Below are 24,834 nucleotides of genomic sequence, written 5' to 3'. Positions count from 1 at the left end.
TCCACAAAGAACTGTGAATGTATGGCCCTCCCTTTCTGAATTTCTAGACATATAATATTAACAGATCAGCGAACAAAATGCAAAAGAAAAGTAAGGTAAAATTCTTATGATTTGTTTGGGGCCTATTTGGGGACTTCATTACACATTTTAAAGAGTCACAGTTTGCCAATACATTCTATTTTCTCGTAAAATGCTGGCCTCCAGAAAAAGTGAAGCTTTCTGTTTGCAAAAGGTATTGTGCATGACTCAAAGATGCTGGTTTCGGCTGTGACTTGGGTGAGTGGCACACAGTGCCCGAGCTTTGGGACGCAGGTGCACAAATGGAGGAAGACCAGATGCTTGGAGTGGCGATGCCCAGCACTTGCTGTGGGCCAGAGCTGAAGGTGAAGAACTGGGTGGGCGGCGGTAAGTAGTTCAATCCTGGGACAGCTGTTCAAAGCCAAAGGCCAAAAACTAAAGACAGGGAGGAGTCTTCTGGGAAACGAAACCGAAAGGGGCAAAACCAGCCGCCCTCTGCTGGGGTGGGTCGGGCGGCAGAGGCAGGCTAGCGGAGCTGACCATGGCTGTGTCAGGCTCCGTCCCGCTGTTGGTCGAAGGGTCCTGGGGCCCCGACCCCCCGAAGAACCTGAGCACCAAGTTGCAGATGTACTTCCAGAGCCCGAAGAGATCGGGAGGCGGGGAGTGTGAGGTCCGCCAGGAACCGGGCAGGCCGGGGCTCTTCCTAGTGTTCTTCCATCGAGAGGACGGTGAGAGCGCGACGGATGGGTGTGAGATGGGACAACCAGGGTCTTTCCCCAGGGTAAACTTGGGCTTGGGGCCTGCAGCGGGAGAATCCTCCCGGCTCCAGCAGCAGCCATGAGGGAGGGCGAGGGGCTGCCGGACCGACGAAGAGCGCGCGAGGGGCGCTGTGCTTCTAGGCGCTCCCGGTGTTGCCTGAAGGTGGCGGCAGAACCGCGCAAGTGAGTTCAACACGTAGCACGGAGAAACAGAAAGGAGTTGACAGGCTGCTTTATTCACCTCACTTTACAAGGGTACATAGTGTGTTGGTGGCAGAGTTGCAAGTCCATTGCAGTTTTTCCCTTCCTATTAAAGCAGCTGTTCTAGAACTCCAGAGGTTAATGGGAGCACAATTTTAAGGGAAGAGAAAGCTTCCGGGGAGAATCACATGTAAACTGATTCCTGAGAGCCAGTTCAATTCCTGATAGGAAGAATATTGGGGAAGGCTCTTCAGATGGGAGCACGTGGGCTGCAGTGCAGGGGGCAGAAAAGCACAAGGCATCTTCAGGCAACATGCATGGCGCTCTCTGGGAGGTTTGGCTTGAGTAGCGAGCGAGTCTACTAATCCCTGTGTACAAGCAAGGTCTGCAGACTGGGTCCTAAAATAACACGTGGGGTCTGGGAAATTTCATAAGGTCATGAAGGAGACACCTGTATTTTAAAAATCTTAGGCCTTCTGTTATTAAACCTCCTTCTTATGAAACGGTGGGCAGGAAATTCAGGCTAACAGAAAGTTGAGATGGTAGGGGGCCTTGTAGGATACCATAAAGAGTAGGAACGCCCTCCACCCCCTTGGCAGGGGAGAGGCATGTCCAAATATACTTTCAGGAGATAAATTTGGTTGAAAATAAGTACTTTGACTTCTTTTGGGAGAGAGCTTGGAAATCTGAACTTTTAGGAGAGTAATGCAATATTCTAGGTGAGGACAAGCGAGTCCTTGAACAATGAAAATCAGCCTGGGGATGGAAGATACGTATTTGTGTGGTATTCTGGATTTGGTAACTGAGGTCAATGCTCTGAGAGAGAGGGAGGGAGAGAGACAGTCTGTTTTCTTCAGTTATTTTTTTAGGTGAGGAGTCATAGGGATTTTCTCCCAGTGTTTCTGGGGTCACTTGGGGGCAAAAGTGCTGCCTAAAATCACATTGGGTGTAAATATAGAAAGTTATTGGAGAGAGAAGGCTGTGTGCTGCTGATCCGCACGCAGAATCTTTGTTGAGGGTGCGTTGGTACCTCTTCCCTTGGTTTCATGGTGGTCCTTGGCCTGGGGGTAGGGGTGACATTCTGAGTTGATCTGGGTTGGGAGTTTTGAGCTTTGTGGGTGGGAAGCTTCCTCCCCACAGGCAGCTGAGTGGCTGAGTTCGTCCTCCTCCGGTTTGTTGTCACCCTTAGGAAAGGGTGCAGATAAGCACCCACCAATCTGCTTGTTCAAAACACTACCGGGTCTATACTGAGAGGCTTGTGACCTGTTGTTCCCAGAGCATTTGCTTTTTCCTTTGGACTCTCATAGGAAATGATGTGGACAACCCCTGCTTCCAGCTTCCTGTCGCTGGATTTGGACAAGTATTTGATCCAGAGGAGAGGCAATGAGGCTTACATGTGAGAAATTGGAATGCTCTAGGCAGAGATCCAAAAAGGAAAGAATGAAACCCAGAGAGAAGAGGGGTCCACAACTAAGTGTGTAAAAGGCGAGGCAGGTAGGGGACAGGAGATCTGTTAGGCTCACAGCCCTTATGAATACAAAGTACCAAGTTTTCCAAGGATTAATTTCACCAAAGAATGCTGAGAGGGCAACTGTGCAATGTAAGCCATGTCCCCTGGGTTTCATTTTCCTCAAGGAGTTTTACCACTTTGATTACAACTGTCCACACCATATGAGCCTGGCCCTTAGGGACCCTTCTTCCTTCTCCTTTAGAATCCCGTTATCCTCGTGAGTAGTTCAAATTGGGGCCACAGACCTCTGCATCTGACTTACAGCAGGCTAAACAGACACAGTCCCAGCTCTCTCTTAGAGATTTAGGAAACCTGGGTTTGGGTCAGCGGGAATCTGCACATTTAAACAGCACCCCAGGTGCCCCTGGTGTGCTAAAGTTTGAGAAACCCTGTTGTTTGTTGACAACCCTGAATGAATGTGATTACAGAAAGTACAAATGGCATAAAAAAGAAAGTACAAATGGCATAAAAATATCAACAGTGCAAAATACGGTTTTGTGTCGATAACCATTCTCTTCCAGCCCTGAAAACAGAAATGGTTTCAGTGTCCCGGCCAGGCTTCTTTCCTCACATTGCCCAGCCCACTACCCCTACCTCCATCCCCAGGCTACAGTAGCGGCCCCTCTGAAACAGACAACTCAGACTTAGTACAACTCAAAACCTTTTATGGACAAAGACCCTGGGTGGTTGGGGGGAGGGGGAGGGTTCCTATTCAGTTTCAGTTTCCTACCAGAGGAACCATTGCCTCTGTAACAGGTTATCAGAAATTTGCCAACAATGGTTGACCCACCCTAGTGGGTCCTCCGGGTGTTCTTTCTTTTGCAGGAATTCCCTCCACCCTCCACTCTAGGAACTGGCTTCAACAGGTATAGGCCCACAGTGTAGCACAACTTTATCCATATAATTCACATAATAAGAATGAACCGAACAGCACTTCTCTATAGAAATTAATGCATAGCAAACAGAAGTATTCGGAAGCTATATCTTACTTTTATTTGTTTGTTTATTTATTTTAAGTTTATTTATTTTGAGAGAGAGAGAGAGAGTGTGTGTGTGTGTGTGTGTGTGTGTGTGTGTGTGTGTGTGTGCGCACGCTCACATGAGCAGGGGAAGGACAGAGAGAGAGGGAGAGAGAGGAGAGAATGAGAATCCCAAGCTGACAACGAGGAGCTGACCCTGATGTGAGGCTCGAACCCACCAACTGCAAGACCATGACTTGAGCCGAAATCAGAGCTGGATGCTTATCTAACTGAGCCACCCAGGCACCCTGCTGTATCTTACTTGTAAATAGTTCACTCAATTTCTGAAACATCAAGTATAAATTGACTAATATGATTTTAATCCGTGTTTCAGATGTGTGCATTTATCATTCTTTCTGGTCATAATTTGGCTCCTGATTATTTTCAGTCTCTTTGGGGTAAGGAAACCCGTCTCCTTAAGTAAATTAAATGTAGGTGGTCTGAAGTTAGTGCAGAAGGGAGGTTGTCCACAGGGGGTAAGGGTGGCTGGACATCAGAGTTTCAGCTCTTTTTCCTCCCAGATTCACCTCTCCTTGTTGCAGATCACTTACTGATATTGCTCCTGCCTGCTCTCTTGAAATAATGGTGCCGTACATATTGTGCACAATCTGAGAACAGGCTTTGGCATTTAGATGCCTAGATAGGACTCTACCAAAGTCTAAGGAATAATAAAAGGAATGCATCACAGAAGCCCACGACTCTAGACAACTTGGCTTATAAAACTTGGCTTGTTCTAAGGCTTCAGGGGTCTTATCCAGTCCTCAGTCCTCACTCTAGCTTAGGACAGCCCCTTAAGAATCCGTGTGAAAATCTCTTCTGCCTGATAAAGAGCGAAATTAGAGTCTAGCATTCCTTCTCATGTTGTTAATGGGGCTTGTTTTCTTTTTTTTTTTTTTTAATATATTTTTTTTAACGTTTATTTATTTTTGAGACAGAGAGAGACAGAGCATGAACGGGGGAGGGTCAGAGAGAGGGAGACACAGAATCTGAAACAGGCTCCAGGCTCTGAGCTGTCAGCACAGAGCCCGACGCGGGGCTCGAACTCATGGACCGCGAGATCATGACCTGAGCCGAAGTCGGCCACTTAACCGACTGAGCCACCCAGGCGCCCCGGGGCTTGTTTTCCAAGTTAGTATCCAGTTAAGGCCTCACTTCTCCTACCCCTTCATGGATACGTGAGGTGGGAAAGTTATTCAAGCTCCTCTTACTGACTCCCTATATCCTTGGCCTCTCAGACCATCCACATTAGAATACAACATGGTAGCCCAACATTCATGTCAGAGCTACATCTGTGAGTAATAGGGCACTTTCAAAGGTTCCCCTTCACCCTGACCTCTTTGCGCCATCTAACTATTTTGACCACATCTCCTCTCCTCTAAAGTCACTCATTCCCTATTTTCTGTGGCCTTAGGTACAGATTTTCCTTTTCTCTCTCTGGCCGTTCCTCATAATTATAACCTACATTTGCATAACTCTTGTGGGTGTTACAAAATTCATTCACAGGCACTGCTTTAAGGGAGGAAACAGACTCAAGAAGTTAAGATATTTTCTCAATGTCACTCATCTAGTTTTTGGCAGAGTTGGAATTTGAATCCAAGTCTTTGGACTCCTATGTTCATTGGTCAGTTTTTTCACTACAGCCCAGCTGCCTGGAATGCTAATTCTATTTTTTTTTTTAATCTCTCCCCTCCCTTCTTTTCTACTCCTTTTATTACTGGATGTGAGGCTCTTATCACAGGTTAAAGAACTGAGTGAAACATCTTTTGCACTAGGCACTTGGCCATTCTGCTCATAGTCACTCAAGTCGCCTTCCTAAAACACAGCTGTCATCATGCCATGTCCCAGCACCCAATCTTCACTGGCTCACCATGAGGCATGCTTTGATTACTTTCCTTCACTTGTGGAATAAATATTGCTACCTTTCTGAGTGCCTACTGAACATCAGGTACTGAACTAAGTTCTTTATAATGTTTTTTAACACACAACACTTGTACAAGACAGTCTTCATTAATAACTTCTTATAGACAAGAGACTGAGGCTGTGTAAGTAAGACTTATTAAAGAACATGCCCAAGGTTAAAAAAAAAAAAGTAGGTATAAAGATGGAATTGAAATCCATGTCTACTTGCTAAACTTTTCCTCTTTTCACCACACAAGGACTCGCTTGGGAAAATGACCCAATCAATCATCATTGAATGATGATGATGAAACCCTCTGGAAATCATGGAGTAATTTTGTGAATAAAAATTTCTTGACAGTTTTTTTTTTTAACTTCAGTTCGGCAAAAAGTTCTGGAGAAAAAGAACCATGAGTTAATATGGCCAGGAAAAGGAACATTCAAGTTAACTGTCCAGTTGCCCACAGCCCCAGACAAGGTCCAGGATGCCTTTGAGGGGGAAATTCCAACAAAGGTAAGTCAAAACATGAGTAAAAGGGAAGTAGGATGTTCTGCCGAGGTGTGTGGGAAGGGAATCACAACATGGGGAATACGGTGGGATGAGAAGTATAAATCAAATTGGAGTAGAAAGCACCTTACAGATGTGGAGGGAGTGAGAGTGGTCATGAGGTAGTTATGGAATAATGAAGGAGGGGGCGCTTTTTGTTTGATTTTAGGCACTTTCGGAAAAGTCAGAATTTTCAGATTGTAATAAGGGTGGTTTGAAGGTATAAATTTTTGGGTTTGTTTGTCCTGGGTGCTTTTAACCTGGAACTTGCTCTGTTTGCTTTATCTTTACATCACTTTGAGGGGACAGTGATCCATACTGCATGTACTATTTCCTTGACTGTCAAATGGGATAGTCATAGTATCTACCTTGTTGGATTGTTGTGAGGATTAAAGAGACAACCTCTGTAAAGCATCTGTCCCGGTGCTGGTTAATAGCAAACACTCAATACATGTTAAATGGGGGAAAAGATTTAGGGCCCACTCCATACCCCAAACGCTTGGTGTTAATTGGAATTTCTGTTATTTGTGACTCATTTGACCAATGATTTTGGACCAAGTAGATAGAACACTACACACGAAGTGCATTCAACAGCATAATTGCTAGAGCTTTTTATTATTGTTTCTATTGACCCTACGCCTCCGGGCCAGTCCCCAGGGACAGTTTCTCAATGTAAAGAAATTATTAGTAATTTATTGATGCTACTCTATTGTCTATTGGATTTCAGGAACCGGAAGGCAAAGAACATGTCAAAGAACCAGGTAAGGTCAAAGAACTGAGACAGGTGGCCTTCGCCAGCAGTTTTGCTTTCATTACAGATGGCACCTGCAGGGGTCATCCTTCTCTTCTTGACTTCACAAAGCAGGGTGTGCTCAGCTTAGAGACGCCTCAGGCTGCCTTATCTACATACTCTCGGCCAGTTGTTCTCAGGGTGAGCATCGGGGAAACCCCCTGAGATCTTAGGGCTCAGGTAGAAGCATGGAAACAGCTTTCTCTGTGGGGACTGGGAGACACCTTGCAATTGAAGGGAAGCAAAGAGGTGCCTGGGAGATGGTGATAAGCCAACCTTTAGAGCCCATCAAGAAGCAAAGACATGATGTGTCAGTGGGTGCCGTATGTGGCTAAGTCCGTTTCTGAGCACTGAGTGTGGAGGGTGCTGTCCTCTGGAGCCACAACAGGAGGGTGGACAAAGGCTTCTAAGTGCTGGGTGCAGGATGTGAGTGCAGCACCCCCCAGACCAGCAGCAGCTCTTTTCATCCCATCTGCTGTAGGAAACGGGCTGCAACCTAGCAGCTGTTGTGGATCCTGCTGCTTCACCTGTGTCCGGATGTTGGCCTGTAGGACCACCTGCCAGTTACTAAAGAAGCAATTAGTTTTCCTGGCTAAGCATGCTGTTATAAAGGGGAGGGATGAGGACCTATGCTGAATGGCTGAGTAAGAGAGATAAAATGATGTATATACCCAAATCTTAGGCAAAAGGAATTCCAAAAAATGTATAAATTATTGTCCTCTAAAATTGAAATTGTCTTGAGAACATGTTTAGAGGTTTGCAACCTTCTCTTTTGAAAATAGCACTAAGCTGAGGGCTGCCTTTACTTGGCAAACCGACTGGATAGGGATGTATAGATTGTTTTCATCTAACATGCTATTAAACTATAGAATCTAGGATGCATGGTTTTCTTAGAAGCTCATGATTCTTATAAGATAGGAATTTTTTTTGTCTGTTTGGAGTAATTCCTGCTTTCTATTCTTCAGATATGGAACTGGCTTACACAACTCCTGGTGTTCATTGTGACCCCCTAAATCTTTATCTATTCTTGGAAAATGCCTTATGTGTTGTACCCTCAAACTCAATTTTAGACCAGGAAGTGGTTTTATACTGGTACATTTATATCTGTACCACTTCCTGGGTCTAGAATTAATCGAGTCTGTGTTTCTTACGGTTTCATAGATTTTACCCTCACTGTGTCTTAACTGATTTGTCAGCACTATTTCAGATTCACTTATAACCCCTAGTATAAGTGAGTAAGTATAAGGAAGAGCCATCCAGCCCCACCCACCAGTGGAATTTTCATCATACTGGAGATTTTAGACTCATTGGCTAGCCTGTTTTTACATGACCCAGACTCTAATGATAGTCACCAGCCAGGAAGTTGGGCAGTCTTTGACAAAATACTTAATGGTCCCCTTTAAGAGACATAAGAGGAGGTCCTTTGTTGAATGGTTACTCCACACTGAATCCTAACAGTGAGCCTAAGGCTAGGACTCTTGAAATTAATTGGGATGGTATAGTTTTCAGAACGAGCAAAATCACGGTGGAGGGTGGTTCCCTAATAGGTCCCGTATTTCAGGAACGATAAGAACGGAGAATGCTGCCTTGAGAGTGCATGGGGCATGCACGAAATCCTGAAGTTGGAGATGGACAAGCAGTTGGCAGAGTAAGGATAGGTCAATCAAACCACACACCAACACCAGGGGATGTGAGCCCTGAGCTAATATTCAATTCCCGGCGAAGCAGAGTTGGGCTGGGTCTGAAAGGTGGAAACCAGCAGTTGGAAGAACCTGTAGAAGAGAGACACGCAAGAGCAGAGAAACACTGGCCCTTGTGGTCAGCAAACTCTGGCTTTTTCAAATCTATATTTCCAGCCTGGACTCTTCTAAATTCCAGACCTTGTGTCTGATCTTCCTGTTGGAAAATATGTGAGAGCCACCTTGTCTGAAGCTACCTGTGTCATCTTCCTCCTCCTACCCTTTCCGGCTACCTTATTTCTCTTGAAGTACACAACCAGTCTGCCCGTCAGCTACTAGAAACTTCAGTCGTCTCTCCTCTTTAAGCCTTCACAGACATCGGTCACAGAGACGATCAATGTAAGTTTTCCTCATCTGTCCCTCCCTTATGCCAGACTCCCATTATTACCTCACAAATCCAGCATGGCAGGAGTGCCCTGTATCTGGGGTCTCTCTGATGTCCTTCCCCTGAAATCTGACCAGCCCTTTGTACTATTGCTGAATATCCTGTCACCCTTATCACAGAAACCTTCCACAACTCACTCTTACTACCAACTGCAAGATAAAGTCCACACCACATTCTGGACAAAGACGATTTTTTTTGGCCTCACTTTTGTCTGCACACAAGTGCTCCTTGAGCTTCATCAGTCAGTTCACCTTTTCCTAAGTAGTTTGGGGCAGTCACAGCACCCTGCCTCTACTTCTATTGCTCACGACCCCTTCCATCCCATTTCTCTCTACCTACACTCTAGAGAGCTTTCAAGATCCACTCAGCCTCCCCTTTGCTCTGAAGGCTTTCCAAGGCAGCCCAGTCCCATTCTTTCTCTCTCGGACTCCTGGATGGATTGTTGATGCTCTTTATTTGGCAGTTAACCAAGCCTCAAGCCTCTCTTGTGATGGAGCTTCTAATAGTCGTAGAAGCTTATGTCTCTGGAAAGGCTCTAACCATTCGGTTAATCCAATACTCTTCATTTTGTAAAGAGACATGCCTGAGGTCACATGGCTAAAGAGTGGCTGAGTCAGGGCTTGAATTCAGGCAACCTCATCCCCAGCTCAGCAGTCCTCCTGCTTCATGACATCTGTCTCATTGAAAGATAATTTATGTTATTATTGAATCCTCAAGCCAATTTTTACTTGTCATGAATGTGTATATGTGTGTGTGGTGTTACATCTAGCGTGTAACAGGAGTATGTGTGAGGGTGATCCGACTGGGGTAACAAACAACCTCCTAAATCATAGCTCGATATAGTTGGCAGCTGGGGAGTGGGGGAGTCTAGACTGCTTCACAGTCATTCAGGAATCCCAGATTCCTTCCATCTTTTGACAATATTACTATTGATATGTGGCCTCCAAAGTCACTGCAAGGGAGAATGGAGAGTCACATAAAAGAGATTTGGACTGGCCGGGCTTGGAAGTACAGTTCACACTTCCACACGTATCCCATTAGCCACATGAGCTTGACTGTGGGACGTCTGGGAAATGTTGCTCAGAGAGAAAACAAAATGGATTTGGTGAGCACAGAGCATTTTACTCTGTCATAATAAACCTTTACAAATGTCGGTTCCTTTTGTCATTTTTCTTGTATGCCTCCATGAGAAAAATCTGTAAGTTCCTTATCTCATGTTTTGTGTATGTATCCCTCTGTACACCTCTAGTGCCTTGAATGTAATAAGGGCCCCAACTGAATAGTCACTCACAGAACGTCTAAAGATCTTATACACATCATGCTGCAGTGAGTGAGTGAGGTCTGAGTGAGACTGACCTGATGCAGAGATGGAACTCACTTAGGGCCAACAGCGGAGAGGAACAAGCTGGCTGGGGTGATTGCTGTTCAGTGAGCTTGACATATACATACAGCTCTCTAGGCAATTTTACTTTCTATGTGTCTTCCTTGGTCACTCAGCAAGTATCCTTTTTTTCTCTTCGGTGATGAAAACTTAATACTTTTCAGAGCATAACGTGTTACATGGGCATCATAAGATATTCTCGCTTTCCTCCAGTGGCCCGAGCAGTAAATCTCCAATTTAGCAAATGCTATTGAACCTCAAGAATATACTATGTGCCAGCAATACAGGATGAATAAATATATCCCTTGCTTTTGAGAAGCTGACTTCAATAACTATAATAAGGTGCTTGATAGAAGCATGTGTCAAATACTACAAAAGGCAGGTTCCTCAGAGAGACAAGGCAGGAAAGGATATAATAAAATCAAACTTAATAATAACAATAGACTGTTAAGTACTCCATTTAATTTATTTAAAAAATTTTAATGTTTACTTATTTTTGAGAGAGAGACAGAGAGAGAGCGCGCGCGCGCGCGCGCGCATGAGTGGGGGAGGGGCAGAGAGGGAGACACCAAATCTGAAGCAGGCTCCAGGCTCCGAGCTGTCAGGACAGAGCCAGATGCGGGATTCAAACTCATGAACTGTGAGATCATGACCTGAGCCGAAGTTGCACACTCAACCAACTGAGCCACCCAGGTGCCCTGCTCCATTTTACTTTTAATTACATTAAGCAAAAAGCTTTCTAAAATCTGTTTGAGTTAGCCAAGAGAATGAGAAGGAAAGAGGACAGTGTCTTAAGATAATTTACTTTGCGGGGCGCCTGGGTGGCGCAGTTGGTTAAGCGTCCGGCTTCAGCCAGGTCACGATCTCGCGGTCCGTGAGTTCGAGCCCCGCGTCAGGCTCTGGGCTGATGGCTCGGAGCCTGGAGCCTGTTTCCGATTCTGTGTCTCCCTCTCTCTCTGCCCCTCCCCCGTTCATGCTCTGTCTCTCTCTGTCCCAAAAATAAATAAAAACGTTGAAAAAAAATTAAAAAAAAAAAAAGATAATTTACTTTTCTAAGATCATGGTAGATTAATATAACATCTTGTATCTTTGTCCTTCTAAAAGCAGATGTGTCCGAAGAATTGGATACAAAACTTTCTCTCAACAGAAGATCAGAAAAAGTGGAAGATACCTCAGAAGAATGTGAAAATATTTCCTCTTTGGTTGCATTTGAAAATCTCAAGGCAAATGTAACTGGTATAATGTTAACCTTGCTAGTGGAGAACATAAGTGGCCTGTCCAATGATGATTTTCAGGTGGAAGTAATACGAGATTTTGATGTTGCTGTAGTTACCTTTCAAAAATGTATAGGTAAGATCAAGTGATGCTGTATTTACCAATCTTTCTTTGCACCACACTTTGGGATTTGAGACATCCAGCTAATGTCTTTGAAAGGTGGACTCTTTCCAGTAGCTAGAAGGAGAGGACTCCAAGTTAATATCGATGCTTTTTTATTTTGAAAGAGAAGCAACTTTGTTTTAAAACTAAATTCTGATATATACAGTAAATCAGACTTTAGTGTATGAGTGGTGTGTGTGTGTGTGTGTGTGTGTGTGTGTGTGTGTGTGTGTGTGTGTGTGTAAGAGAGAGAGAGAGGGACAGAGACAGAGACAACACACCCAAATAGAAATCTAAAGTCTAAGGTTACTAAAAGTGATTCCAGGGGCTCCTGGGTGGCGCAGTCGGTTAAGCGTCTGACTTCAGCCAGGTCACGATCTCGCGGTCCGTGAGTTTGAGCCCCGCGTCAGGCTCTGGGCTGATGGCTCGGAGCCTGGAGCCTGTTCCTGATTCTGTGTCTCCCTCTCTCTCTGCCCCTCCCCTGTTCATGCTCTGTCTGTCCCAAAAATAAATAAACGTTGAAAAAAAAATAAAAAATAAAAAAATAAAAGTGATTCCACCTGGGTGGCTCAGTCAGTTAAACGTCCGACTCTTGATTTCAGCTCAGGTCATGATCTCCTGGTTTGTGAGATCCAGTCCCACTTCGGGCTGACAGCACAGAGCTTGCTTGGGATTCTCTCTCTTCTTCTCCCTCTCCCTCTGCCCTTCCCCCACTCATGCTCTCTCTCTTGAAATAAACAAACATTAAAAGAAAAAAATTAAAGTGATTCCAGGCAGAGGAGTCAGCATTTTCACATGTGTTATCTTATTGGGAGAAGTAAATATTGATACGTGTTACCAAACTGGACTTATTGGAAGGTAATAATAATAGCAGGCAGTCATATAGTGATACTGTAAGTCAGGTACTATGGTAAGCTCAGTACATGTATTTATTTCTTCTTTTCAACAACCTTTTTTTTTCTAAAGTTTATTTACTTTGAGAGAGGGGTCTAGGGGCAGAGAAAGGAAGAGAGAGAGAATCCCAGGTAGGCTTCACACTGTCAGTGTGGAGCCTGACGTGGGGCTCGAGCTCACAAACCAGGAGGTCATGACCTGAGCCAAAATCAAGAATCGGATGCTTAACCAACTGAGCTCCTCAACAACCTTTTGAGATCATTATTATTATTCCTCATTTTACAGTTGAGGAGACAGAGGTGCCAGGATGCTAATAAATTCTTGGATTTGAACCCAGGCAGCCCTGTTCACTTATCTCCTTTACAATATATTTCCTTAGTACTTTCATGGTCATCACGTAGGCGGGAGGGTAAGTGCATGGGATGCAGGAAATGAATGCTTTTCAAGGTCTGTGGGAGGAGTCGTCTTCAGAAGGACAAGAAAATTTCCCAATTCCAAGCCTTCGCTATTCCGTGGCCATGGTAGTAGAATGGTTAAATAAGAGCACAGGTCACGAAGTCAGAACTCTAGCTCCAACATTTGACCGCTTATCTGAGGTTGTCTGAGTTACTACCCTCTGTGCTTTACTTTTCTTATCTGTAAAATGGAGAAAGTAGTAGCTACCTGATATGATTTCTAAGAGGATTAAATGAGATAATGTTTGCAAAGCTCTTAATATAGTATCTAAGACATGATAAGGATTCAAGAAAGAGCTATTCTTATATCAAATTTATAATTATTTCTTATAAAGGTAAAACTAAATGGCCCTGCTTTTGTTCATTAATCAAAACTCTTAAATATCTACTATGTGCCAGGCTAGGTGCTATGGGTACAGAGATGAATAATTCTTGGTTCCTGCTCTTGAGGACCTCATATGGAGTTGGAGACCCATATGTAAATGAAAAATGGCAGATGCAAGAGGTGAAGCCATGAGCAGCAGGCTGTGGGGAATGGGAGGAAGAGGAACCCAAACAAGGTGGCTTGGTTTTGCCTTGCTTGCCTATGAAGTTTATACTCCAGTGATCCCAGTCTGCCGGGTCCCTGGTACACTGTTGTTTCCTGCCACTGCTCTTCTCTCTGCCTGAAATGTTTCCTCCCCTTATCTGTCTGCTAGTCTCTTCTTTATCTTTCAGAATTCAGATCAGCATCCACTTTCTCTGGGGATCCTTGCGGGATTCCCTGTATTTGTCTTGGTGCCTCATCTGATCCTACAATAGGTCCTTTGTTTGCTTTCAAGATTCCTTCCCTCCTAGGTGGTGAACTTTCAAGGACTTGTTACACTCATTTCTTTATCCCCAGATCCTAGCAGAGTACCTGTCACATTGTGGGTCCACCATCAATATCTATGAATTTCAAAGAGATAATCAGGCTGAGTCCTGAAGGAGGAATAGGACAAGGATATATATTTTTTTTAAATCAGAGAAGGGCATTTCAGGCATAGGAAATTGTATATATGGAGGCAAAAGGGAATGGGGTTGTCAAAATAATGACTAGGTTTTTTGGCAGTATGGAAAATAAAACGAATGGCAGAGAATAACCAGAGGTGATGTTTGGAAATTAGTTTAGATTCAAATAGCCAAACAAGGGCATTTTTAGCCTAGCTGAGGAGTGTGAACTGACGCTTGCTGCCTACAGGTAATGGGGAGCCATTGTAGGACTTGAGAAAGAAGTGAAATGAGACGATTTGTATTGTAGACAGATTTGTATTGTAGGGGTAGGATGTCAAGTGGGGTGGGGGAGGGCTGTAACTGGAAGCAGGGACACAGCTCAGTGGCAGTAATCCAGGTAAAACATTCATATGTGTATCGCTGTTCAGAGACCAGGAGTTTTAAGCATGTAAATCCTCATATAAAAATAAAATATTGCAGGGGCGCCTGGGTGGCGCAGTCGGTTAAGCGTCCGACTTCAGCCAGGTCACGATCTCGCGGTCCGTGAGTTCGAGCCCCGCGTCGGGCTCTGGGCTGATGGCTCAGAGCCTGGAGCCTGTTTCCGATTCTGTGTCTCCCTCTCTCTCTGCCCCTCCCCCGTTCATGCTCTGTCTCTCTCTGTCCCAAAAATAAATAAAAAAAAAAAAACGTTGGAAAAAAAAAAAAATTTAAAAAAAAAAAATAAAATATTGCATCTAAAAATTGAGTGTTTACCTATCTCCTTTATCTCAACTAGTATTCAGACAGTTTCTTCTGTATAATATAAAGATATAATCATAATTTTCTGATTGATCGATTGATTAATTTTGATTTGTAGATGCTGTGAAATTTGTTGATGATTGTGCTGGGCACCATTCAGTGAAACAACTTCAACTTTCTCCACGACTTCTGGAAGTGACGAAAACAATCAGGGTTGAAAACCTGCCACCTGGGGCTGATGACTATAATTTGAAATGTTTATTTGAAAATCCTCTAAATGGAGGAGGAAGAATTGCCAGGATTCAATGTTTGCCTGAAGAGAGTTCAGCTCTGATTGAGTTTTTTGACAAAAAAGGTAATATCTATGAGCTTGACATTATAAACCTACCTGACATAATCTAAACCATTTTAGCGGATCTTAATAGTTATCAGTTGAGTTCTGATGCATGTTATTTTTTATTCATAAATTTCATTGGAAATCCAATTAGTAATCCCATTCATCTGGGATATCACGGTTAATGGGCCCAGTGATTTAAACATTAGAGAAGCAATGCTGAAGACATAAGGAGATTCTCTCATGAGTCTCTACCTATAATGGAAAATACATAATTCTTAGAATCTTTGAAATACTGTATTAAAGAAGAGGTGATCTGTGTTTTAGCTGTATACTTGGTAGAAATTTTCAAGTTAATTTCCACAAGATTAGGTAAAGAAATGCTCAGAAACACATACAGTTCCTATAAAGTATCACTACTTCCCTTTCACCTGTCAGTATCATCATTCAGAAATTAATAGGGGTGGTTAGTGGGATCCATTGGATGCCTGCTGGATAGTTCTTTGCAGCAACCCTGTGAAAACCATGTCCAGCTGAATCTCAGGGAAACACTTGGGAGGGTTTTGTGGATGTTAGATTGCCAGTTTTCCGAGGCATGTGCAAAGTCAGCGCAGAGATTCCACTTGATGTTCAGAGGTGAAGGCTGAGGAGTAGGAATTAGGGGGTCAGACATTTTAGGGAAAGAAGGAACAGTGAGTTTGGGATTACCAGGGGGAGCATGAGACAGGATCACGTAATATTCCACCCACTGAAGATAAACTGCTTCATGAGCATAGGGGAAGGAAGCTCCCTTGGGCTTTGATGAGTTAGGGAAACGGGTGAAGGTATGGTTTAGATTAAAATGGAATGAAAGTCCTAGTATTCCTTGGACAAGGGGACAAAAGAGGAGCTTCTGTCACAATTTCTTTAAATCTCCCTGAGCCTGGGCTTGAGATTAACAGCTGTCTACTCTAGAAGTTAACTTCCCAGTTTATGGTGGGGCTTCCAACCTCTTGAAGGCTTGGGCAGTTGACTGTGTCCTCAGAATGTCTACATTACATTCTGTACGGCTAATAACAGGAACTGCTTAATCTGGGTTACTTTATGCAGAGCTGCATCTGTGAACAGCAGGGTACTCTTAGAGGTTCCCCTTCACCCTGACCTCTTGATGCTGTCTGACTGTGTTGACCATGCCTTTTCCTCTAAACCCACAAACTCTGTGTTCTCTGTGGTCTGAGATATACTGATCTTCCCTTTCTTTCTCTGGCTTCTCCTTCTCGTGATGATGACTTACATTTGCATAACTCTGCAAGGTGCTACAAAATACATTCACAGGCACTGCTTTATGGGCATTGCTATTACTGTGATTCCTATTTTACAAATGAGGAACTGCAGCAGAGAAACGTCAAATAACTTGACCAAGGTTACACAGCTAGTACGTGATAGAGCCAGGGTTTGAACATGGCTAGACTGGACCCTAATCTATGCTCTTAAATTCTCCACTCTTTCCTAATCTCCCGCTCACCTATACCATTAATTTTTCTTATGGGCCATCTCACCACTTACAACAGGTTATTAGTAATGAGGCAAACTGTAGCTAAAGCTGGATTAAAAGGATAATTTACTTAGCAGTCTACATTTTATGCAGATTATTTAAGAGGAATAAGTAAGGCACTTACTCTAAAATTATTTTGTTCAATTTTACAAAGCCTGATTCACAAAATCTTAAGGAAAGGAACTCTTTTTTTTTTTTTTTTTAAGGAGAGGGGAACTGTTCCAGACTTTTAAAAAAATGTTTATTTATTTGTTTTGAGAGAGAGAGTGAGCAGGGAGGGGCAGAGACCAAGAATTCCAAGCAGGCTCTGCATTGCCAGCACAAAGCCCAACTCATGAACCATGAGATCATGGCCTGAGTCAAAACCAAGAGTTGGATGCCTAACCAACCAAGACATCCAGGTGCCCCTTAAGAGAAGGAACTCTTATTGAATACCTGTTATAGGTGAGATCTTTTGCTGTATTTTCTATCACAGTATTTCACTGAATCCTAGTAATAACTTACATATAGTTACTTTTTCTTGTACAGAGAAGGAAACAGGGTGGAGAATTTAAGCCACAATAAGGAGTCATCCGTGATGATTTTTGGGTCAGACAGATCCTGGCTTTGATGCTTATTAGCTTTGTGATCTTGGGCAAATTACTTTATTACTTTATTATTTTAAATATATTTTTTATTGAAATATAGTTGACACACAATGTTACATTAGGTTTAGATGTTCAACATAGGGATTCGACAACTCTATACCTTATCCTCTGCTCACTGTATGGTGTAGCTACTGTCACCATACAGGGCTATCGCAATATCACTGACTGCATTCCCTAGGCTATACCTTTCATCCCTGTGACTTACTGATTCCATAGCTGGAATGTATCTCCCACTCCCCTTTATCCATTTTGCCCATCCTCCAACCCACTTCCCCTTGGCAATCATCAGCTTTTTGTTCTCTGTATTTATGGGTCTGCTTGTTTGTTCATTTGTTTTGTTTTTCAAGTATTTATTTTTGGGAGAGTACAAGCAAGGGAGGGGCAGAGAGAGGGGGACAGAAGAGAGCCTGATGTGGGGCTCCAATTCACATGAGCCACCTAGGTGATCATGACATGAGCCACCTAGGTGCTCCCATTTGTTTTGTTTTTTAGATTCTACATAAAAGTGAAATCGTATGGTATTTGTCTTTCTCTGACTTATTTCACTTAGCACAATACCCTCTAGGTCCGTCCGTGTTGTCACAAATGGCAAGAGCTCATTGTTTTTTACGGCTAATTAATATTCCATCGTGTGTGTGTGTGTGTGTGTGTGTGTGTGTGTGTGTGTGTGTGTATAATCACATCTTCTTAATCCCTTCATCTGTCAGTGGCCACTTAGGTTGTTTCCATATCTTGGCTATTGTAAATAATGCTGCCATAAACATAGTGGTACATGTATCTTTTTAATTAGTAGGGGTGTTTTTTTTTTGTTTGGTTTCAGTAAATACCCAGTAGTAGAATTACTGGACTATCTGGTCTTTCTATGTTTTATGTTTTGAGGAATCTCAATACTGTTTTCCACATTGGCTTCACCAATTTACATTCCTACCAACAGTACATGAAGGTTCCTTTTTCTCCACATCCTTGCCAATGCTTGTTATTTCCTGTCTTTTTGATCACGTTAGTGATCCTGCCCAGGCTTGGATCCTGCACAAAGCCATGTTGGGAAGTTCATATTATGTGTAATGACCTCTGAAGGCCACATCCTTTTCATGATGTCTGGCTCCAGGCCTAAGAGACAATCATGCACAAGGGGAAATTATTTTTAACACTTTTCTACAAGGATGCTATTTTAATTCAACTTGTTACTGGAGTTCATTCTAATTCCCTTCCTTCTTAGACCTCTTGTGCCCATCTAATAACTAACACAAAATGAAGAGGGGCTTTGGGAAGAAGAGTACCCGCCCATACGCACACACACACACATATCCCACCTAGGAACTGTCCCAGTAGAAGTGGCAGGAGAGGGGGTCATAGCAGGGACAAGGGGAGGTTCAGAACCTACGGAATCAGAATCCTTGGGGTTGGGCTTTCTAATGACTAGGAGGTGATCCTCTTTGGAACCTCTGGTAAAGGAGCAGGAGCATTGGCTTGAGAGTTAGACACTGGCTCAAATCTTAGCTCAGATAATACTAATATTAGATGACCCTATTTGAGTTCTCTAACCTTTCCTAGCCTCAGTTTTATCATTTGTAAATAGGGATGATAATAATAGTGTCTCTATCTCAAAGGGTTATTGTGAGGATTAAATAAATACATATATGTAAAGCACTTAAAATGGTGTCTGACACATGGTAAGCTATGGTAATTATTATTATGCTCCCCCTCTTAGAGGTATTAACGGAATCTAAATCATGTATGAAGCCTAAAATTGTGAGACTGTATAAGAAGCAGCAAATAGCATGATTCTTACATGAGTTTTGCTTTCAGCACCAGAACATTCTTTACACTGGGACCAAACATTGCCCCCATACTTGTGAACAAATTCTTATCTATTTGTTAATCTGGTGGTGATATATCAGTGTTACCAGAAAACAGAAAATAGAGGGGTGCCTGGCTGGCTCACTCAATGGGGCACGCGACTCTTGATCTCAGGGCTGTAAGTTTGAGACCTACGATGGGTGTAGAGATTACTTAAAAATAAAATAAAATAAAAAGAAGATAGAATTTGCTTAGCAGAATTTCACCATAGGGTGATCTTTAATGGCAGAAAGTATGCCATTAAACAAGGGATACCTATGCAGTATTAATACAAATCTATTTATATTTGAGCATAATAACGTGCTTTTTAATAGCATGTTATAACATCAAAGTTCTACAAACACTAGGCTTTTTTTTCTCTAATAGAAAAAAAATTTTTTTTCACTTGAAATACATTACTCTGGGATTACTTTATTTGTTTCTTTCCTTTTAAGTGTTACACACCATCATGACCAAGAAACTTGACCTCAGTAATATGCCGCTCTCTGTGTTTCCGTACTATGCCTCTTTGGGCACGGCCTTGTACGGAAAGGAGAAACCTCTGATTAAGCTTCCAGCACCATTCAGAGAATCGTTAGATCTTCCCTTATGGAGATTCTTGAAGAAAAAGCACCATCTGATGGATGAGATAAATGATGAAGTGAGGCATTGTCACTCTGAACTAATGTGGTCCGAACTCAGTGGTGAAGTTACCATCAGACCTGCAACCACATTATTCAGTCTAGGTAGACTAAGGATCAGGACTTGGCGGAAAGATGTTTCCACAGCATTCTCTAGCATCAGGTCTAAATATAAAGTCACCCCATTGAAAGTGGATCCCATAGTGTGGGACACCATAAAAAATAGTTTAGAAGACGACAGGATTTTGACTGAATTTGATACACTTATGGGGGTTGTAACCTTAGTGGGGAAATCAGAGGATGTACAGAACATTGAGCCACAAATCAAGGAATTAATAGAAAGTACAACTCAAAAAATTAAAAAAGAAGAGCAAAGTGTAAAGGAAAAAGTGGCCATTGCTCCAGGAAGGTATTCTCTTTTGTGTCACAGTGGCATCCTGGAGCGTCTCCACACTGAGTGCCCAGAGATGGAGATGTCTTATGATGAAGCTTCTCAACACATGAGCTTCAAAGGACTCCGCACAGATGTGTATAAAGCAAAGTGTGAAATACAGAAAAAGATGTACACCATGGCTCAAAAAAACATCCAGCTTCCCCCCGAGATTTTCCAATTTTTGCAAAAAGTAGACTGTGCAGAATTCTCTAAGTCTCTTTTTATAGCACAGAAAATTCTTGCTGTTTATGAGCTAGAGGGTACAGCTGTTCTTCTAACCAGCTATTTCTCTGAAGTCCTATTAGATGCTGAAAAGCAAATGGTCAGTGCCTTAAGTTCTAAGCGCATAGACATTGAGGACAAGGACATTCTTAATGGCAAGAAATGGAAAGGGCTCACTCGCAGATTGTGTAAGAAACATAATTCCTCGTCAAAGACTGTAATAATCGATGAGTTAACTTCAGGAACCAAAGCTGAGGTTATCATTGCAGGCTGTGTGAGAGAAGTGAATGAAACCCATAGCTTGCTTTTTGACTTTGTGGAAGAACACACGAAAATAGAGAGATTGGTTGAAATAGAGCCTTCCATAATCATTGATTATTTGAAGATAGAAAAAAAGCCATTCTGGCAAAAGATAAAGAAGACAAATGTTCAAGTAATTTTCAATGCTGAGAATAAAAAAAAAGGCATTTTACTAATTGGCCCAAAGGCTAAAGTCCTGGACGGCATGCACATCATCAAGCAAGCCTGGGAATCCATCTGTGTTGAAAGCATCCATATTGATAAGCCAGGAGTCAGCCAGTTCTTCCAGGAGAAAGCACAGTATTATAAAAGTGAAGTCAAACGGTTATTTGGATGTTTCATTGAACTACAGGAAAATGGAGGGAAAAAAGAGGGAGGTGGCACTGACGGACAGAAGTGCTCTTCTCGGGCAGAGCTGGCCCCTGGAGTCTCTCTGATTGTGCAACGGGGCGACTTGACACAGTTTCCTGTGGAAGTGGTGGTGAGCACTGCAAATGAGGACCTGAAGCTCTCTGGAGGCCTAGCGGCTGCTCTTTCTAAAGCGGCTGGCCCTGAGCTCCAAGCAGACTGTGACCAGATAGCGAAGAAGATGGGCAAGATCCCCCCTGGCCATGCCGTCATCTCCAAAGCAGGAAAGCTCCCATACCGGCATGTGATTCATGCCGTGGGGCCCAAGTGGAAGGGAGATGAGGCCCTGAAGTGTGTGCTCCAGTTAAAGAAAGCTATAGAAGAAAGTCTCCATTTGGCTGCAAAATACAAGTACCGATCCATAGCCATCCCTGCTATCAGCTCTGGAGTCTTTGGCTTTCCCTTAGCCCGGTGTGTGAAGACTATTGTTTTGGCTATCAAGAAAAACTTCCAGCTTAACCAGGATGGAAATACCTTGAAAGAGATTTACCTTGTGGATACAGCAGAGAAGGCTGTGGAGGCCTTTGCAGAGACAGTGAAAACTGTATTTGAAGACTCCCTGTCTGTTGCCGCTTCGCTGCCCAGTGTACCTGCAGCAGTCCAGCCCAGCTTGATAACAGTTCATGGAAACGGACAAATGTCATTGTCCCAGGGAAATCTGAGGCTCCTGCTGGTGAAAGGGGATGTGCAGAGTGCTACGGTGAGTGTCCCTACCTACAGAACACCCACCAAGGTGCTGTGACTCCAGTTAGCCTGTTGCCAAAGGAAGATTAGGATCCAGGGAAAGAATCCCATGCCTGCCCTCCCGGCCTCAAAACCGGTTTCCTCAGAAAACTGGGCTGCTTCATTGAGGCATTTACTAACAGCGATTGGCCAGTTAACCGTGGGGACTGCAAGTGTATTCAGATCGCTAGGTCTCCGGTAAATGTGTAAACCCACAGGAAGATCTTACATTTACACTTATCCTCACCACTTACACATTTATACTTTTTCAGTGCCTTTATACCTGTCATATTTTGGCAAATCTAAGGTTAATTTCCTGTCAAATTTACAGAGAGCAGATACAGAAAAATTAGAATATTTGATGCGGGCAGAGGACAGGAATCTTGTCAATGGCGCTGAACCAGGGTGAGCCACGTTACTCCTCAGTGACCCATGCGGGGCAGCTGTGAACATCGCTTGGTCACATTCCCTCTCCTGTCTTCTCTTGGTGCCTTAATCTAGCCTGATTTAGAAAGTCTCTATCAGGTCCAACCAATCTGCTCACAGCTCAAACGTACCGGGCTTATGTTCATGCTGGCCCCCTCCCAGATGACTGTCCTGTCTTCCTCTGCCTGCTGCAGGGATTCCCATTTTCTAGACCCCAGAAGTCACTTCCTCTGTGCTGCTTCAGTGACCCCATACTATTTATATATTGCTTTTTGACAGCTCTCTGTTGTCCTAGAGTGTTAATTAAATAAGCTTCTAGTAACCCTTTGCCTTGGATGGCATTTCAACCTCTGAAATCAATCATCTTAGTTTCCCCCTCATGGTGCCAAGCACGTGGCTCAAACATAGTCCTCCTGGATGAATGCTTTTTGTTAGCATCTGAGACAAATTGTTGGCTTTCTCTTTAAGGCTGATGTTCTTGTCAACTCCATTCCCATGGATCTTGAGCTTAATAGAGGGCCCCTTTCTCAGGCCCTCCTGGCAAAAGCTGGGCCAAAGCTCCAGGAGGAATTGAACGTTGTCGGACAAATGGCAATTGTTGGCATGGGCACAGTTCTCCAAACCAGCGGACACAGTCTGCACTGCCGCCGTGTGCTTCACGTGGTGGCTCCGAACTGGAGAGATGACAGCACATCTTCATACAAGGTGGGCCAGGAGTTAGGTTCTCTAGGAAATTGGGTAGCCCTCTGGACCCTCCTCTCAGGGTAATGTAGCTTGCCTCTCTGTCACATTCTCAGCAGGTTCTATCATTAGGGCTGTTTGTTTTGTTTTGTTTTGTTTTGTTTTGTTTTGTTTTGTTTTGTTTTGTTTTAGCCCTAGCTGACTTCTGAAGACTGGTTGATAATATAAATTGATTATAGCGCCCAGTCATTATTGGGGCTCATTAAGAGGTATGGAAAATGGCGCGTCCTCAGTGGGGATAGCAAGGCGAGGGCATGGAGAATGGAAGAGGATGAAGGATTAGAACAGTTTTTGCCCTGCTTCTTATCTTCATTGCTGAGTAAGTTTGGATCTTTTTGGAGGGCCTCTGACATTCTCTTTTTCTTTTCCTCATCAACTCCTATACTCTTCTTTCCTTTTTTTGACTGCCCTTCACCTCTGTTGAAAGCGGAGGAGTAGACAGAGATCACGGTCAAAGTTGCTAAATTTTTGTCCTTTTTGTTCTGACTCCCACTTCTAGGAAAGATGCATAAAGTTGTGCTTTGTGCCTTTCAGATCATGGGAGACATAATCAGAAAATGTTTGGAAATCACTGAGAGCTTATCCTTGAAATCAATTGCATTTCCAGCCATAGGAACAGGAAATTTGGGGTTTCCTAAAACCATTTTTGCTGAATTAATAATTTCAGAAGTGTTGAAATTTAGTAGCAAGACTCAACTGACAACTTTACAAGAGGTTTACTTTCTGCTGCACCCGAGTGATCACGGAAATATTCAGGTACAATCTCACTAACTTCTGGTTGTTTTGGCAGCTGAGCCCTCATGTTCTCAAATGTCTTCTTGGTCTATTAGGTTGTTTTTTCCATGTATTTCCCATACATGGGAAAGTGAAGGAATAGTGTAGACTAGTTGTAGCACAGCAAATTTCAAGCAAATTTATGGATATGGAAAAAAATTTAACTTCTTATTAAGGAAATTTTTAAGCATTAATGAAAGTAGACAAAATAGTATAATGAATTCCCTGTACCCATCACTCATCAATTACAATTATCAACCTCTGGCCAATATGTTTCATTTCTATCTCTATTTATTTCCCCTCTTCCTATGTTATTTTTTCTTTTTATTTATTTATCTTTTTAATTTAAATTTTAGTTACCATAAAGTGAAATATTGGTTTCAGGAATTGAATTTAGTGGTTCATCACTTACATACAGCACCCAGCGCTCATCACAACAAATGCCCTCCTTAGTATACCCATCACCCATCTAGCCCTTCCCCCCCCCCACCTCCCTCCCTCAACCGTCCTTTTGTTGACTATCCTTAAGAGTCTCTTGTGGTTTGTTTCCCTCTCTTCCCGCCCCCTCTTCCCATGTGTTCATCTTTTTTTTCCCCCTAAATTCCACATATGAGTGAAATCATATGGTATTTGTCTCTCGAGCAAATCCTAGACATAACTTTATCCATAAACAATTCAGTGTTTATTTTATTTTAAACAATAGGATTCTTTTTGAAAGGCAACATGGCCACAGTGCTATTTCACACATAAAATAAATTGAAAATCATTTCATTATTTTAGCAATTACCAAATCGATGTTCAGATTTCCAATTGTCTCATAAAGGCCTTATTTTGTTTTTGTAGCTTGTTTGTTTTAATCAGAATCCAACTAAGGCCCATATATTGCAGTGGAGCTGACATCCCTTAATCCTCTTTTAATCTATAGGATTCCCTTCCATATGAACATGGAAATCTTAGTACATAATATAAAAGTTGTAGTCCTCTAAATAGGAGAAAAAACAGTTGTAGTCCTGTAAATAACATGAGGAGAATGTCAGGATGAGATACAACTAAAAGGTGGGGTTAGAATGAACTCAGCACATCCCCATGTGAGTAGGAGAGTTGGGACTAGAAATACCAGAACCCCCTTCGG

General features: G+C 43.0%; 1 protein-coding gene across 4 annotated transcripts in view; it reads left to right on the top strand.

Annotated features, from left to right (window-relative positions):
* The first annotated feature begins 484 nt into the window (after positions 1-484).
* The window catches only part of PARP14 (poly(ADP-ribose) polymerase family member 14), a 46,099-nt gene continuing 21,749 nt past the window's right edge, over positions 485-24,834 (top strand). Inside the window, exons 1-8 of one of the 4 annotated variants that reach the window (XM_086675246.1) lie at positions 485-746; positions 5,783-5,916; positions 6,677-6,710; positions 11,352-11,594; positions 14,799-15,035; positions 19,490-21,738; positions 22,656-22,892; positions 23,463-23,684. In XM_086675246.1, coding sequence (XP_086531372.1) covers positions 560-746; positions 5,783-5,916; positions 6,677-6,710; positions 11,352-11,594; positions 14,799-15,035; positions 19,490-21,738; positions 22,656-22,892; positions 23,463-23,684 — 3,543 coding nt within the window. In that variant the 5' untranslated portion in view covers positions 485-559. Of the gene's footprint in view, positions 747-5,782; positions 5,917-6,676; positions 6,711-6,905; positions 8,818-11,351; positions 11,595-14,798; positions 15,043-19,489; positions 21,739-22,655; positions 22,893-23,462; positions 23,685-24,834 lie in introns of those variants that run through there. The other 3 variants (XM_025912988.2, XM_086675244.1, XM_086675247.1) reach the window with 3 other exon arrangements.

The sequence above is a fragment of the Puma concolor genome, chromosome C2 (assembly GCF_028749965.1).
Source record: "Puma concolor isolate L17-30 chromosome C2, mPumCon1.1.hap2, whole genome shotgun sequence".
Lineage (NCBI taxonomy): Eukaryota > Metazoa > Chordata > Mammalia > Carnivora > Felidae > Puma > Puma concolor.
This window is presented reverse-complemented; position numbering and strand designations above follow the sequence as displayed.